We start from the raw sequence: 16,105 nt of genomic DNA, 5'->3' as shown, positions 1-16,105 counted from the left end.
TGTAGAAAAGTATTTAGTCAGCAAGGTAAACATTTAGCTTGCCAACTAAATAGCAAGCTAAATGTGTTGCTAAATGTGTTGCTAAGTGTGACAGTTATGAATGAAAACTAAATAATATGGAGAAAATGGGACTGAAAGATGAACCTCCATATTTTTCTTATGACATTCTAAGCAGCCCAATCCAAGTATTTGCAGTGTTTCTGGGCCAAATGTGGGCGAACATGACATGATTGATCAACAAAGTGATACCAGAGGCAATTTGGTGACACACCCATAGCAGCATATTGTCTCTGCAACAAGGCCGCTGGTTTAAAGGCTAAAGATCATCTCATTGGAGGAGATCTTCTAATGCAGCAACTGTAACAACTGTTTTAGCTTATAAATCAGTTGTTACAGTTGAGGTTTGATACTTTGATAAATTACAAAACCTTCTGACAAACTGAACTTATTTAAATATTAAGATATTTTTGCAAAACCCTGAGGTTTCTAACTGATTTAGAAGATGAATTATTCATTGTTTCATGTTTAAACTCGATACATCTTCAACATTATTGAGTTTTTGTTACTGTGCAGCAGATTCTAGAAATAATTTTTTCTCTAAAACATTTTAAAAACTAGTTTAAAACTAAATAATTTACTAAATCTATACCTTTTTTTAGTATATTTGTACTATATTTGTAGTTAATATCTTCACTCAGATTTGGGTGTAATTTCTCTATCAGTCACTAGATGGCGCTGCAATGATTCAGAACTGATTCATCCATCAGCGCAGGGCTCATCTGATTGGCTGGTTTGCAGCCACGTTTCACAATGTTTCAATTCATTTTCAAAAATCCTTTATCACCAAGTAAAATTAAATGTTTTTGAAATTCATTTCATCTAAGTATCTTCAGGGAATCGTTGTGGATGATGATGCTGCGTGCAGGAAGGTTCTCCAGTAGCAGTCAGTCTTGCAGTGAATCTGGAGAGGCCTCTGACTGAAGATTGTTCCTGAATGACAAGATTATGCTAACAGAGAAGTTAGACCAGAAGAGAGAAGAGTCAAGAAGTTATTAAATTTTAATTTATCTGCAGGTAAGAATTTACAAAAATATGAAACTCATCAGGATTATTTTATTAAACCTTCTTAATGTTTCAAACTTTAAAAACTGAAGCAAAAACAACTTCCAGGTTTTATGTTCAGCTTCAGCAGCAATTCTTTAAATAAGGCACAGATGAGCTGCTGCTGTAACTTCAACCTGATGAGAAACTGAACCAGCAGCAAATAAATATCAACTTATTAATATTTATAAACAAGAGTTTGAGGAAAAATGTCACCATGGTGAAGCTTAGCAATAAAAATAAGGATAAAAAATGTAATAAAACAGGTTTAAAGCTGCCATCATGCCTGGAGCCTTCGTCACGTCCAGTTAGCTTCCAGTTTTTCTGAATCCTTTAAATATGTTCATGATGCTGAACGTATCGACCCGGTTTGGACCTGAAGGATCAGATCTGAAACCATCGGGTTGAATCTGCATGAAGCTCCGTTTCCTCCTGAGGAGCTGAAATGTGTCTGCAGCTCTGATGGTCTTCAGGTTCTTCAGCAGCTCCTCTCACTGTAAGGCAAAGGTCAGGGGTCAGGTATGGATCCTAAATCAGAAGGTGTTCATGTTCTCCATCAGCAATAACATTATAGACAAACAAACTTGGAATCATGTCAGAAAGTCTTTAAGTAGGACCTGCAGTTATTTCAGAGTTTAATTTTAAACTGTTTAAATGTCTTTAAAAAAACTTTTTTTCATAACTTTGTTCTCAAATTGGACACATGAGCTGACCAATCAGAGACAAGCATTTAAACTGCTCTGAAAATCTCTTAAGTAAACGTTAAACTTTTCTTTATTTTATTTTAGGTTTTCTGCAGGTTTCACCAACTCAAACTTAAGACTTTTTAAGACCATTATGAATGAAATTTAAGACCCGACAAAACGGTACAAAAGAAAATAGCATATTTTCTATAGTAACGGTGCTAATCTTTTTTTAAACAGAATGCACAAAGCATTGTATGGGTTAAAAACAGAAGTGAGTCAGTGATGAAGGCCAACGTCATCCAGTCAACTTGCAAAAAGTTACCAAACTACCAAGAGTTTATAGACAGCTAGTTAGCGGTAGCTGCAACGCCTCGAGTTGCTAACAGAATGAAAATACCTCAAACGTTTGCTTTACAGAAAAGTCCTACGAGGAAAATCAACATCATGGAAAATAACAGTTACTTGCAGCCCTGTGTTTCACACAGTAGAGCTGCAGACCTTCGGTTTTGGGAGTGGAGGTTCTCTGCTCACCATGCAGCTGTGTCCTGGAGCGAACGTCACTCCTTTCAGAACTCTGTCCTGAGATCCACTGCTGCTGCCGCTCACTGAGTTCTTCCTCATGATGCCTGAACACAAAACGGACCCGTTTCAGAAACCGATACTCTGTGTGCACAGTGCAGTGAGCTCATCTACCTGAAGGGGGCAGTATGTCCCGTCTCTGCAGGCTGTTTCTGCGAGGCAGGGTGTAGTTTGCTGGTTTGGAGAGACGGCGGTGGCGGTGTTTCAACATGGCCGCCGGAGGGATAATGCTGGGGGGCGGGGCTTTACCTTTCTGTCGATAGAGCTCCTCAATTTCTCGCTTCTGACTCACCTGCAGGCTCTGCACCTGCCCCAGGTGTCTGTGAGGAGGAGAGAGAGGATAGTTCACAGTAAACAGGCAAGCATTGTGAGATTTGGCGACACCTGCTGGCCAAACTCAAAACACTGGTCTTTATATGTCAGTAAGGTGTGATGGATTTGATTTTCCAGCTATTTGTAGAGCAAAAGATGATCACCGATCACCCAGTCACCTGTGACGAAGCTCCATTAGCTCCTCCCACATCTCCTCGCCCTCTGATTCGTCAGAACTGTAGGTGGCAGAGCGGCTCCTCGATTGGCTGCTGCCTGACCCCTCCCACAGACCGACGCTCAGCCTGCGGCTCCCCATCGTCTTCTGCTCCTGACCAGACAGGCTGTCGTAGTTACCAGGAGGGGAGATGGTGACTGTGGGGTTGCTGCCCTCTGATTGGCTTGTCTCTGTACTGCTTCCTGTGTGCTCTGGTGGATTTTTATTGGATGGAGTCGCGGACTGGGTGGTGTTGTCTTGAGTGGATGGTCCTTGATGACTGACAGAGGGATTTCCTGAAGAGGGTGACACCTGGAAGCGTCCAACTATGAAACCTGGTTCCTTTACTGTGAGAGAAGAAAAGAAGAGAAGATACCTTTGACTAACTGAGTGATAATTTCATTTTCAGCAAGTTCATCCCAAAGAGAGTAGAAATACCGACAAAACAATAAAGCCATGGTTCCAACACAGAAAAGTACAGCGGAAGAACAGAGGAAGAGAATGTCTCCCGGGTGCTTTCCTTTCCTTTGGAGGTTTTTTGGGGACGTCCTATAAGGAGGAGACCCTGGGGGGAAACCAGAACATCCTGTCTGGTCTGGGAACAACTGGACTCTCCGAATGAGAGGCATGTCTGGTTTCCTTTCTGAACATGTTACCTCCTCAACCCAGTTAGATAAGTGGAGGTGAACAGCGAGAGCAATGGAAAGGAAAACTCTGGGAGATGTAAAAATACATGATAAAGAAAACTTTTTTTCTGTTGTCATCAGTGTTGCTGGCTCTCTGGGCTTTCTCCTGTTAATGAAAAAATCTTGAGAATTTTCTTTGTCTTACAAATCAGAAAAGTAAATTTTACCTTTCAGGGAGGGAGACATTCTTCCTGATGGAGAAACAGGAGGGGACACCTAAAATAAAGTAAAAAATATCAAGTTTAATCAACGTGGTACATGAGTGAAGATGACCAACACAACTCAGCTGTAAGGACTTTTGGTCTAAACGTTACAACCATTTAAAAATATGATTTAATTTAACTGATCATAGACAACGATACGATCATGAGAAACTACAAGGCATTGAGTCACTGCCTTGTCATTGACCTGCTTGCTATTTGTGTTTGTGTATTGTGAAACAACACAGACTGGTGAATTGTAGCTGATGAACTTATAGTTCACTGAGCACAGGACGGATTCCCAGGGCTAAACTGATGTGACTTCTCTAACCAACGAGGCATGGAGAGACGGATGTATGGCTTGTTTTCTATAAACAGACATCAATGTGTTGATGAACTGCCACTGTTTGGGTTTAGTGTTTGAAAGTGATCACAGTCTCATTGGCCTGTAACCTACACCAGCCCCCAACAGGACAGAGACAAGAAATTCCTGGACCGATCAGGTATTCCTTGAGGTCAATGTGGGTGAGACATGTAAATCCACTGATCATAAAACAGATTAAAAACAAACATTTGATGTCTATAGGCCTCACCATTTTGCGAGGAGTTGATGTATGAGGAGATGATGTGGAGGAAGAAGTTGATGAGTCTGAGAACACTTCTCTGAGATTGGATCTACTGGTCAGACTGGGAGAAGAGGATGTGCCTGAACCTGCGAACCAGTACGATGAATGTTCAGTGTCTGATCAGCTGTGACTGAAGTCATTAAATCCACCAGGTACTCACCGTGAGGGGGTGAGGGTAAGTCAGCTTTATGGACAGAGCTGTTGAGCTGTGATGAAGGAATGAGAGGTTAGCACAAAACAAGATCAAAACCCAGTAACCCCAAAACTGATCATCACACCTCATAGTCCATAATACTCAGTTTGATTTGGGATCAAAATGTGTTACATTTTCAGCTTTTGCATTTTACTTTCACACCGAACTGTCTAACAAACCAATCTTGTTCCCCCCTTCGCCTGTGGGGGCGCTGCACCAGGAGCCACTGAAGGAAATGACAATGACATGAGTGGAACTTCCTCCTTCATAAAATGTAAACAACAACGGAGTACTGGCAAATTTTAGCAGTTGTAGGATTTCTCTTTTGTCATTGGCTAATTCTCTCACTAGCATTAGACTCTCGTGTTTGTTTTGGTTGTATTTACCCAGAATGCCCTATGCTACAGTTCATTTCCTGCTTTTGAACTGGTCTTCGGTCCACTTGGCCACACCAGAGTTCACTTCAACTGAACCGAGACGTAGTTTGTAGGTCTGACAGTTTGCTTTTTTGGTCTGCATTAGCATAATGCAGACCAAAATGCAGACCACCACATTTTCAAGGCAAATGACCTGGAGATCAAATAAAGTGGATTAAACAAGGCGGTGTTAATTAGTCTTAGTCTTACCTGAGGTGTTTCTGGGATTCTGTTGGGTGACGCTCCCTGCTCACTGTCCCTAATTGAGCCAGTCCGAGGTCTTGGTGGGGAGTATGTTTGTTGTATGGTGAAGGAATTGGAAAATGAGCCTTGGTTTTGATGATGGCGACCAGAGCTCAAAGATGGAGACCCAGAGGAAGAGAGGGGGTTTGGGGGGTTTGTGAATGGAGGAGATAGAGGTGGAGTGTGGGGGTATAAGCCCTGATTGGGGGCCCCAGATTGGGGCAAGAGGGACTGAGCCACACTCATTGCCACAGAGATGACGTTAGCTAGGGAAAAGTAAGGTTGGTCTGGGGAGGGCCATTGGGGAGGGTTGGGTGCTGATGGAGTAGAGGTGGGGGTGAAAAGGGAAGGGTTGCTTTGCACCCGGGGCAGTCGGGAGATGGGGGACATGTTTGGGAAGGAGGCAGTGTAAGTGGAATAGGGGTGAGTCTGGAGTTGATATTGAGCAGCACGTGGGAGATGAGGTTGGGGCGCCGAGTTGGAGTCTGGGTGGGGGTAGTGGAGGGAGGACTGAGGGTTCTGATAGGAGGAAGCTGGAGAGAGGAACATAAATGACATTTAGTTTGAAAAAAGGTAAACATCTTAGTAATTCACATGTTACCACCAGGTGGTGCTGTGCATCATATCAATAGTGGTTTCAATTTAGAAAACATGCAACAGAAGACACTTAGGTTGGATACCAACCAAAGTGTTTCAACAGTAGCCCAAAATGAAAATGATTACAGCCATGTTAGTCTGTAAATATGTTCTATTCAGAACTCCTCAAGTTGAATTTTAGCTTGTTCAGATTCTGTTAAAAATTTCCTATTAAGCACCTTTTACCATCAAATTATTCATCAGTTAATCCAAAAAATAGTCAACAGATCAACCCTACACTGCATTGATGTTAAAATTGTGACAACTAATCAAGCATATAAGTAGATATCCATGATCCCTACCAGCTGGTTAGACGATGTGAAGGTATTATGTAAAACACGACATCATGTCGTACCTGATGGAGTCTGAAAAGACTGTGACCTCAGCGGCCTGACGAGGGGTGTGGCCTCGGTGTCGATGCGGAAATCCACAGCTTTCAAAGGTGAGGGGTCACTGTTATCAATATCTGACAGGAAGAGACAACAAATGAATGAGTCAGAGATGCATCACATCAAAGTAGACCTGAGGTTCAAACCACCAGACTGACTTCACAGTGCAAATGTTGGTACTTACCAGTTAAAGAGGACGAGGACAGAGTCCTGGACAGGCCCTTTATTGCCTCGTTTAACTGTAAAGATTAAAGAACTCAGTAATCAGAGTATAATTCAATAAAATTACTGAAACCATGGAGTCTGACTCAGATGATTTTATACTGTAACTGTTTCATGAAAAGCTGCACCAGTTTAAACAATTAGAGGATTCAACTGTTTAACCAAAGGAGGGCAGAACTGAATCAGTTTTAGGCAAAATATTGCAGAACTAAACACAAAGATTCACACAAAAACATAAAGACAGAACCCTAAATAACCTATTTGACAGTTTAAAAGCAAAAAAAAAGTTTGATTTTTGGAGTTGGTTATCAGAAGAAAACCTTTTAGGGGTGAAATGAGGCACACCTGTGATTCGGGCAACACAGACGCAGTCAAGCTGGGCAACCTGTTGGCGCCTCCCGGATGCTGCTGATGCATCATTAACTCCGCCCTCTTTATGATTTCATACATGCGTAGAATAAACCCCTCCCTCTCTGATGGCAGGATGAAGTCTCTGTGCAGCTGAAAGTAAAGAGTTGGTTGATGTTGATGGAGGACAAGCTGGAGGAGAATGCTCAATGCTGATTGGTTGTCTCCTCACCATCACCGAGGCGATGTCCTCTGGATTGTCTCCGTCCAGGTCGAACTTAAAGGTCACCATCTTGTTGTTGTGAGTCTGCAGCTGACACTCCACCACTCGGTCCACCTTGTCGGACACCTGCATGCACCAAACACACACCAGCTGCGTTTGCATCAACCATAAAATTGCATAATTGGAATTGGAAACACATACATTTTTTTTAAACTCATGGTTTTCCTGAGGCGGGTTTTGACCAAATCTAAATTGGTTTATTTCCCAAAACTGCAATGGAAACACTATTTTTACATCACCCGAGTCACATGATCATCAGTCGGATCTTACTACTGGCGGAAACGCCAAAGAAGACAACAACAGGAAGTAGTAGGAGAATAACGATTTGTTTTTTTTAAACTTTAGTTTTTATTGCAAATTTCTTAAAACTGTTTCTTTCTGAAAAGTCGCTTTAGTTTTGTCTTATTTCAAGTGTATTAAGAAATAAAACTAGACCAAAAATACTTGGTATGATTTTGTGTTTTTGCAGTGTTGTAACTGTTTGCCATGTTTTTTAATAACTTATCATGGGATAAGTTTTACTTCTTAATTAATGGAAACACAGCAATTGTGAAATTGTGTTTTTCTACATCAGTAGGATATCGACAAGCCGTTTGTTGCCGTTTGTAATAGCAGCTCGGCTTTCGCCCGGGACGGGTCGACTCACCCCGAAGATCCTCAGCCGGGCTCTGGCTCTTCGCCTGGACTGCTTCATTGCTTCTCTCTTCGCTGCTTCCTGCTTGCTCCGATCTGATGGACCATCGTTGCCGTCACTCAGGCTGGACGTTATGTCAGAGGAGTAGCTGTAAACAGAAAACACAGATTTTAAAGTAGAACATATTGGAACAAAGGAGGCTGGTTGTTGTATCCTGTGTGTTACCTGTCGACAGGTGAGGAGAAGCCGCAGCTTGAATCAGTGGGATGTTTTTCCGAACTTTGGGAAACAGCAATGCTCTGCAGAACACAGTTTCAATTAGAGCTGAGACTAACAATTATTTTAATTATTGATTATTCTGTTTAAAAAATTGGCATAGAATGCACATTTTACATGTAATCCTTTTTTATATAAAATATTAGAAATATAATAAAAGTTGCAAATAATTTGATTGCTTTTTAAAATCAGAAAATAAACATTTTCTTGCCTAAGATTTACCAAAGGATGCATCTGTAGGTAAAAAAAAACTTCTAACATCAACATGTGGAAAACACATTGCTTTATTTAACATCAGTACAGTGAAGAGCTTAATAATGATTAATGATATGATGCAAAAGATGCTTACTAGGAGATTTATTTGCACAATCTGAACCAGGAGATTGTAAAGAAGATCTGAACATATTTAGTTTTTTTAATTTTAAATGAAATTTTCTGCATAGTTAGGCTTAATTACTACTCTGAATATATTATTCTTTCAGCAAATTGCTCTTTTTTTAAGTCTGTATACTCCAGTTAACAATAATAATCGATTTATCTGATCAATTATTTCAGCTTTTCAGATTTTAGAGATGTAAGTATTTTATAGACTTATTTAAATTAATCCCTGTGATGATTTTGTTGTTGTTGTTGTTTGGACTGAAGCAACTAAAGTAAATTGTATCTGTTTTTCTCCTGCTGACCTTTGGGAAGCGCAACACCGGGAAGGGCGGAGCTTTGGACGGCGTCCGTCGTAAAGGAGGCGGGGTCCCTGGATTGGGGGCGGAGCTTAACGAAGGAGGTGGAGCCTCAGGAGCCGCTGTAGGGGTGTTGAAGAAGATTCCTGTCTCACAGTCAGCTGCCATAAGAAGACGCAGTTATTAAGTTGACCAAGCCATCGTCCAATCAGACGTTGAAACACGTAATTAAATGTACTGACAGGCAGCTGAGGAGTGAGACGCGGGTCTGGTTGTCTTGTCTTGGTCCTCGTCTCCATCTTCTTCCGTTTTGTTGGACAGGACGCTGATCCCAGAATCTGCCGGGCTGCTGCTCGCCACCAGCATCCCTGCTGGGCTGGGTGCCGGGGGCGGGGCTTGTATGTCAGCAGGAACATCATTCTGTGAGTTTATTGGACGAGAGTTAAGGCTCCCACGGACTCGGTGTATTTCACTACGTGGAAGTTTGAGCAAACTTTCATTTTTAGGTACGTGTTCTCCGTGTCGCACAGAAAACTGCTCAGCAGAAAACAGTGTTAAAATCAAACTGCTGGCGCCCTCTTGTGGACTTAATTATGTCAGATTGTCAACAACGTTGTATGAGACATAAAATTTAAAGACTTGTGCATATAAGGACTTTCCAAAGCAGTAATTAGATTAAAGTTACTTATTCACGTCAATGTGTGTTACTATTTCTGTCATCATCCTTTGTTTAAAAGAAAAAAATGTATTAGTGATTTTCTTGTGTCACAGTGATGTGACAAGTCACCTTTTCAGTAATAAGACAACGTTGACCTTTGGTGGATGGAAGGGCGGATGTGCGGCGCCAGGTAAAGTAGCTAAGTTACTTGTTAAAAGATAAATCAGTAATCAGTAGTCGGATTACTATATCAAGGTAATTGTGGCTGAATTTGAAGGAAGTAAAGAAATTTGTTTTGAGAAATGTAGGAAATCAGTATCCTTGACAATGTAATCAATGGGGACAGTAAAGGTGGAGTCTGCGTGGATCACTGAATACACGAAGTTCGGCCGAGTTTGTGGGAGTCTGTAGGCTAAAACTTCATAACAAAATTAGACAATGAACAAACTCAATAAATTAAATAATAAACAAAATTTAATTTGTAAATAAAATGTAATTTGTTGCTTCAGACTCACCTGACTCGCCACCCTTCCAGAAGCAGACGCATTCAAAGCGGATGCAGGCTTCTGATTGGACAGTTTGGACTGATCGGGGGCGGGCTCAGTCGCCTTCCTGTTAACAACAGCTTTAAGGTTGTTCAGAGCTTCCTCCAGCAGGCGGCGCTTTTTGTCCCTCTGCTGCTTTATGGCAGTCACTCGGTTTCTGATCGCCTTGGCGATCACCTTGTAGTCGGCCTTACACACAAACCCCAGGATCACCTGAGGGACAAAGACGGACAGGTGAGTCCAGCCGGCAGCGGGCTCTTTGATGATGTCACCAGCGTGGCGATGAGGCTACCATCTCCTGGGCGACCTCTTCAGGGACGTCTTTGTACAGCTCAAAAAGGAACTCAATGGCATTGTTGTCTTTGTATTTGCCCAGAAGTTTCTTCTTGTCTTCCACCCTGAGCCAGAGCTTCAGCGCCGCCTTTGCACCATCATCTTCCTCAGCGAGCTCCACATAGTAACCCGTCTTTTCCTGGAAGAACCGGTGCCCCAGCAGATCCTGAACCATAAACCTACCAAACAAATCAACCGTCAGTAGGTCGTTCACTGACCCACATTGATGAGAGACACAAGTGAATCATATGAAAACAATTCAGACACAGTTATATTTTAAAGCTTCTAGCGTAAAAAAATGTTAGTTTGCTTTAATCGAACTCTAGTTTTCTTATCTACAAAGTTTGGTTCATTTGGGGAGGTGTGGATGTTTAATCGAACACACCATGACTGAGTTTTCCCAACTGACCTCTCGCTGCTGTTGGTTTGGATGCAGCCCTCGATTATCTCTTTCAGCTCCTGGTTTTGTACGTTAGAAAAATTATCCGGCTTGATTCCCTGGAGGACAGACGGTGGGTCAAACACGGAAACACAACAGGAAGTGTGCAGGTGTGAGGTGGACATGGCCTTACGTTGGTGACTTTGCGGTAGATCTGGGCTGCGTTTTGACACTCGGAATACGGATACTCTGAAGTTGCCATCTCCAGCATGCACATACCGAAGGCGTAAACGTCCACGGCCTCGTCATACTTCTCCTCATACATCTCAGGAGCCATAAACTCAGGAGTTCCTGAACGCACCACGAGTCACAGTGTGAGACACTCAAACAGACCCCTTTCCTCCCGTCATCCTGAGTAGATGCTTCTTACCAATGACGCTCTTGGCGAACGAGGCCTTCTTGAGCGTCGCGAGGCCCAGGTCCCCAATCTTGACCGAGGCGGTGGGTCCGTTGATGAAGACGTTGTCGCATTTAAGGTCTCGGTGGAGAATGGGTGGCGAGCGCGAGTGCAGGAAGTGGAGACCTTTCAGGATTTGCAGGCTCCATCTCTGCAGCAGCTTCAGCTTCATCGGGCGGAACCGGCGCACGTACCTGGATGGTTTAAAGGAAAACACGCAACAAGGAGGGTCATGTACAGGATACTCTCTGGTGCCAGACAGTGTTAGGGAGTGAAAAAGGGGCAAATACATCTCACAGACAGTTGGAGGTTCTGTAAGAATTGTGTGAATATGGAACTTGTGTGAAATGCCATGTTGGCCCAAATAAAGCAGACAGAAACGGCATCCGGTGTGATGATTTTTGTTTGCTGCTTTTTAACATAATTGGTGCCCAACGTGGGACGTATTTATACTCAGATCTGACCATGTCAGTGTGTGTAGAGTTCTGCACCAGTCCAGACTGTGGTTTGGTTGACACCGATCTCTTGGCTTGCTTCATACCGGACTTCATGCTATCCACAGCTGGAACATTTCAACTGTTATTTTCTCATCTTTCCAAACTCCTTCCTGACTTTCCAAGTCAGATTGACCCACTATGTTTGACAGTTTTTCTGAATCCAAACATGGGAAAAATGTCTCATTATGATTGAAATAATCTGGTAGAACTACCAATATTAAGGAATTATTAACTTATCTTGCTGAAAAGTTGCTTGTAAGTTAGTTTTGTCTTATTTTGTCAAAATACTAGGTAGGATTTTACGTTTTTGTTTTTATGAGAGATACAGGTTGTTGTGGTCTGTTTTCCTCACGTTTTGAGCGTCCCAGACGTCATGAGCTCCGTCACCAGGATGATGCACTTAGCGGACTTCCATGAGTCGTAGAACCTCACGATGTTGGGATGCTGCAGGACTTTGAGCATCTCCACTTCCTCGCTGAAGCGCTGGCGCTCGGATCTGCTCAGACGGTGAGTCTGTGGAGCGTGAACACATGAACACCTTCAGCCGTTCACCTTGTGAGAGAGAAACCTGCGCCCTGAAGGACGCCGAGCCCACACAGAGCTGCTGCTAATGAACTGCTGACATGGCAACACAAACGCCTCCCTTTGCTGCCAAACTCGATTTTCTGTTTGTTTATTTATGATCCGGTGCTTCCTGTGTCTGAGTTCTGACTTCAGGCTCACAAGGTTGGTAACTAGATCACAGGACAGCAACCAGGAAAATGAAATTTAATCATTTTTAACACTTTAATACTTTTGATATTTATTTAATTAATTAAATACATCAATACATACATTTGAAAAGCAGATTTAATAAATTTACTTAATAAATAAAATTATATAAATACATAAATAAATACAAGAATTTAAATGATCAAATTTTTAAAAAATTTATAATTAATTGAATAAATATATATCAGAAATTAAATTAAATGTTATACATTTATTTAGTCAATTACATTTTGTAATAAATATTTAAAAAACATTTAAATTTGATGTTTAATTAAATTGAAAAATAAAATGTAATACATTTGTTATTTACTTAATCAAATTAAACTATAAAAAGACATCAATAGAATTGGTGTTAAATAAAATTAAATATGTTATGGTATTTATTAAATTAAGATATATAAATAGATACATTTGATATCGAAAAAAAACTTCATAAATTACTTCACTTTAATTTAGTTTTACCCACGGCAACTATGGGAAATGTGAGTACAGTAAACAAAATCAATAAATGTATAAAAATATATTTAAATGTAAAATTTAAAGCCTAAGTTTGCTGTATTTGTCTTCTTATTTTGTTTTTAGAATATCATTTATTTTTTTATTTCTCTCTGATTTTATGCTGCTTATTTAAACAACCTGTAGATTTAAACAGAAAAAAGTCCCATTAAGACACAAAACACAAAAAATAGCAACATGTCGGACGTGTTTCTGCACCAAACAAACAGATGGGAAGGCAGAACGTGTGTGTGTGTGTGTGTGTGTGTGTGTGTGTGTGTGTGTGTGTGTGTGTGTGTGTGTGTGTGTGTGTGTGTGTGTGTGTGTGTGTGTTATCACCAGTATCCAGCCGCCGTGCGCTGACTCAGATACTGTGTATGTTTCAACAAACTGCTGACTCATGCTACATCACGTATGTGTGTCTGCAGCCTGCAGTGAGGAGCTGAAGGAGATCAAACCGACCCAGAAACATGTTTTACCTCCATGTTTCTGGATGCTTGAAACGACGTGAAGGGGAAAAACTCCAATCCAGCTGGGTTTGATGGGACAACGTGTAACAGTGAACATAAAAAAATTAGAATATTGCGTAAAAGTGCAACATTTCTTCCCAGTCATTTTAAAAAGTGAAGATAATGTAGAATCGCCAAGCATAGAGAGAGATATCTAACTCATTTGTTTCTTGTTATTTTGATGATCAGCTAATACAAAATGAAAAAATTATAAAACTTAAAAGATCACGTATCACCTTCTAATCAGCTAATTAACTCAAAACTCTTGCAAAGATTTCCTGAGCCTTTAAACACTTTTCACAAGGAGGAGAAGTCATAAAACGTTATTGCTAAAGGAGCTGGTTGTTCACAAAGTTCTGTATCCAAGCATATTAGCAGAAAGTTGAGTGGAAGGAAGAAATGTGATTCCACTATTTTTGCTTCCATTTAGGTGGTGCCCTCTTCTGAATTGAACTAGTTTTAATGTAATAAACCATTAATTGACAATTAATAGTAAGATGGTTAATTGGTTGCATCTCTGTGTGGTTCTGATCCATCAGTCCTTGTTGACACTTGTAGTTCTGATAAACTACATTCATCCGGATCAGACAACCAGTGAAGATGCTGTAGATAGAAAAACAAAGAGGTGTACATTTCTGCCAAAAATCCAGAAATTTTGAAATTATTCTGAGAAGATTTGTAGAAGAAAAAGTTTGAAGAAAACTTGGAATTTAAAAAGTTGAAAAGTTTTGAAAACTACTCCAACCAGCCCAAATTTTTTGAAACTCGGAAACTGAAATTTCCGATTTTTTACAGCAAATTTCTGAAATTGATCTAAAAATCTCAGAGATTTTGTCTTGCAAAGTTTCAGATTTTTGAACTAAGAAATTTTCGGTTTCTTTTTTTTTTTTAGAAAATTTCTGAGATTAATCTAAAAATTTCTGAGTTTTTTTTTCTAGCAAAGTTTCAACTTTTTGAACTCAAAAATTTCTGATCTCTGATACAAATTTCTGATTTTTTTGGCAGAACTTTCTCTTTTTTCTCCCCGTCCCCGTCGCCACGGTAACCGGACTCCCTGACCCCGTGACCCGGTGGTTACCTGCAGCTCGCACCAGGCCACCTCCACCGTCTTCTCCGTGTCCAGGCCTTTGTAAACCGTCTTGAAGGAACCTCGTCCGATCTCGATGTTGAATTTCAGGAATCGCCCGTTGGGAGACGATCCCACCGCCTCCGTCTCCTCCTCGTCGCGCGCCTCCTGCTTCTGCCGTTGCCATGGCAACTCCTCCCTGGTGGAGTCGGACAGCGTGACGCCGGACTCCTCGGCCGAGTCCCAGCCGATGCTCAGCCCCGCGGCGGTTTTGTCCCCGGCGTCTGATTGGCTGGCATCTTCATCTTCATCTTCCTCGGTTCTCTTCTTCGCGTCGCTCTCAGGTGTCGACGTCATCGCGGCCCACCTGGGGTCTGATTTAAGGTGTGATTGTGACGTCATGAAAGGTGGGCGGAGCTTCAATAACCTATAAATAAAGAAAGCATGCAAATTTTTCACAATTAACACGTAATGTGTTGGTTAATTTCCCCCATAAACATGTTAAACAAAAGTTTTATTATATCAAATAAATGTTTATATTTAAAGGTTGTTAATATTAGTATTTAAATTTCTATTATTTTCACATTTAAACTGAAAACAAAGACAATCAAATAAGCATTTATAGAGCTGTTTTAAAATATAAATATATATACGTTTCGCCAAAAAACTCACTAAGTTGGAATTTTTTGTAGATTCAGAGGTTGAAAATGTTCTACTTTTGAACATTTTTGGGATTCAAAAGCCAAAAAGGTGGGCTTTTAAGAGTTTGTCACCTGACATAAAGGGGTGTTGTGAGTTTTATTTACTTTGTTTTTAGTATATATTTTTGTTTATTTACTTTTCCAGTTATTTTCTCAACTGATTTCACTTGAAACACTTTTTATCCTTCTTTATGCCAAAACATTAAACTCTGAGTTTGTTCCTCCAACTGCAGCAGACCCAGAATCTGATTATTCCTAAACTTTAGATTTCTGAAGTTATTATGAGTTTGGTGTAAATAATCTTAATATTTGTGTTGTACTCACTGTGTTTGTCCGCTTTGATCAGCTTCAGACCGGAACCGGTAAATCCAGCGCACCTGGCGGACCTTTAAAGTTCTGGCTCAGGTTCGGTTCCTATCTGAGTCCAGATCCTCCTCCTCCTGTTCTGCTCCTTCTGTGATGTCATAGCCTGACATCCGCGCGCGCTATCAGCTCAGAGCAGACTGCACGAGCTGGAAGGAAGCCCCGCCCACCGGACACCTGGCTGAAAAAGAAATGGGTCACGTGACTTGTCAGAAACGAATCAATCAATTATCTGCTTTCTATTTATTTATGTTTTTATTTTGGTCAGAAGCATGTTTCTGTGTTTTCTTGTGTGTGTGTGTCTGTCATATTTGAATTAAAGTGAAAATTCTTATTTTCTTTTTCCTGTAAAAATACTACATTAATTATACAGAAACTACACTTTTACAGAACATTCCTTAGAAATAAGTACATAAATAAATACTTCTTTTTAAGTATTTGTTATCTGATATATATTTTGCATTTTAATTTTCGTCACAAGTTTGTTTTAATATTTTTTGTGTCATATATGGATTTTGTATTATTTATTGAAAGTAAAAATTAAACTTTGACACCGCATTACTGTGTGGGATTTTAGGAGTTTGTCACCTGAATTACTAATAAAGGTGTC

At 40.8% G+C, this 16,105-nt stretch overlaps 1 protein-coding gene and 1 long non-coding RNA gene across 3 annotated transcripts; one reads left to right on the top strand and one right to left on the bottom strand.

Annotated features, from left to right (window-relative positions):
• Positions 1 to 1,036: 1,036 nt before the first annotated feature.
• On the bottom strand, positions 1,037 to 15,578 carry LOC103469007 (serine/threonine-protein kinase WNK4-like). 2 transcript variants are annotated; one of them, XM_017306042.2, is made up of 25 exons: positions 15,457 to 15,578; positions 14,444 to 14,858; positions 11,943 to 12,103; positions 11,067 to 11,287; positions 10,830 to 10,987; positions 10,667 to 10,755; positions 10,217 to 10,436; positions 9,895 to 10,137; positions 8,964 to 9,141; positions 8,728 to 8,882; positions 7,994 to 8,067; positions 7,781 to 7,916; positions 7,084 to 7,200; positions 6,849 to 7,004; positions 6,466 to 6,520; positions 6,248 to 6,358; positions 5,224 to 5,789; positions 4,565 to 4,610; positions 4,372 to 4,490; positions 3,746 to 3,794; positions 2,858 to 3,239; positions 2,616 to 2,686; positions 2,481 to 2,540; positions 2,319 to 2,413; positions 1,037 to 1,595 (listed from the first exon to the last, which is right to left on the bottom strand). In XM_017306042.2, exons 2-25 carry the CDS (start codon positions 14,831 to 14,833, stop codon positions 1,593 to 1,595), a joined length of 3,855 nt encoding a protein of 1,284 aa, XP_017161531.2. In that variant the 5' UTR covers positions 14,834 to 14,858; positions 15,457 to 15,578; the 3' UTR covers positions 1,037 to 1,592. The 2 variants fall into 2 exon arrangements, with proteins under 2 accessions (XP_017161531.2, XP_017161529.2); XM_017306040.2 differs by having other exon boundaries at positions 2,481 to 2,686.
• LOC145552634 (uncharacterized) lies at positions 12,030 to 13,588 on the top strand. Its single transcript, XR_014088755.1, has 2 exons — positions 12,030 to 12,097; positions 13,285 to 13,588. It is a non-coding gene; the product is annotated as an uncharacterized LOC145552634 (long non-coding RNA).
• Positions 15,579 to 16,105: the final 527 nt, after the last annotated feature.

The sequence above is a fragment of the Poecilia reticulata genome, chromosome 8 (assembly GCF_904066995.2).
Source record: "Poecilia reticulata chromosome 8, P_reticulata-male-v2, whole genome shotgun sequence".
NCBI lineage: Eukaryota > Metazoa > Chordata > Actinopteri > Cyprinodontiformes > Poeciliidae > Poecilia > Poecilia reticulata.
This window is presented reverse-complemented; position numbering and strand designations above follow the sequence as displayed.

Bases quoted from the DNA above. Each gene is read 5' to 3' on its own strand.
- LOC103469007 (XM_017306040.2), bottom strand. From the start codon at position 14,833: ATGACGTCACAATCACACCTTAAATCAGACCCCAGGTGGGCCGCGATG. The intron at 9,142-9,894 runs GTGAGTCTGAAG...ATAAACTCACAG, and splicing joins CTGGAAGGGTGGCGAGTCAG to AATGATGTTCCTGCTGACAT. The intron at 3,240-3,745 runs GTAAAATTTACT...CTTCTCTCACAG, and splicing joins AATGTCTCCCTCCCTGAAAG to TAAAGGAACCAGGTTTCATA.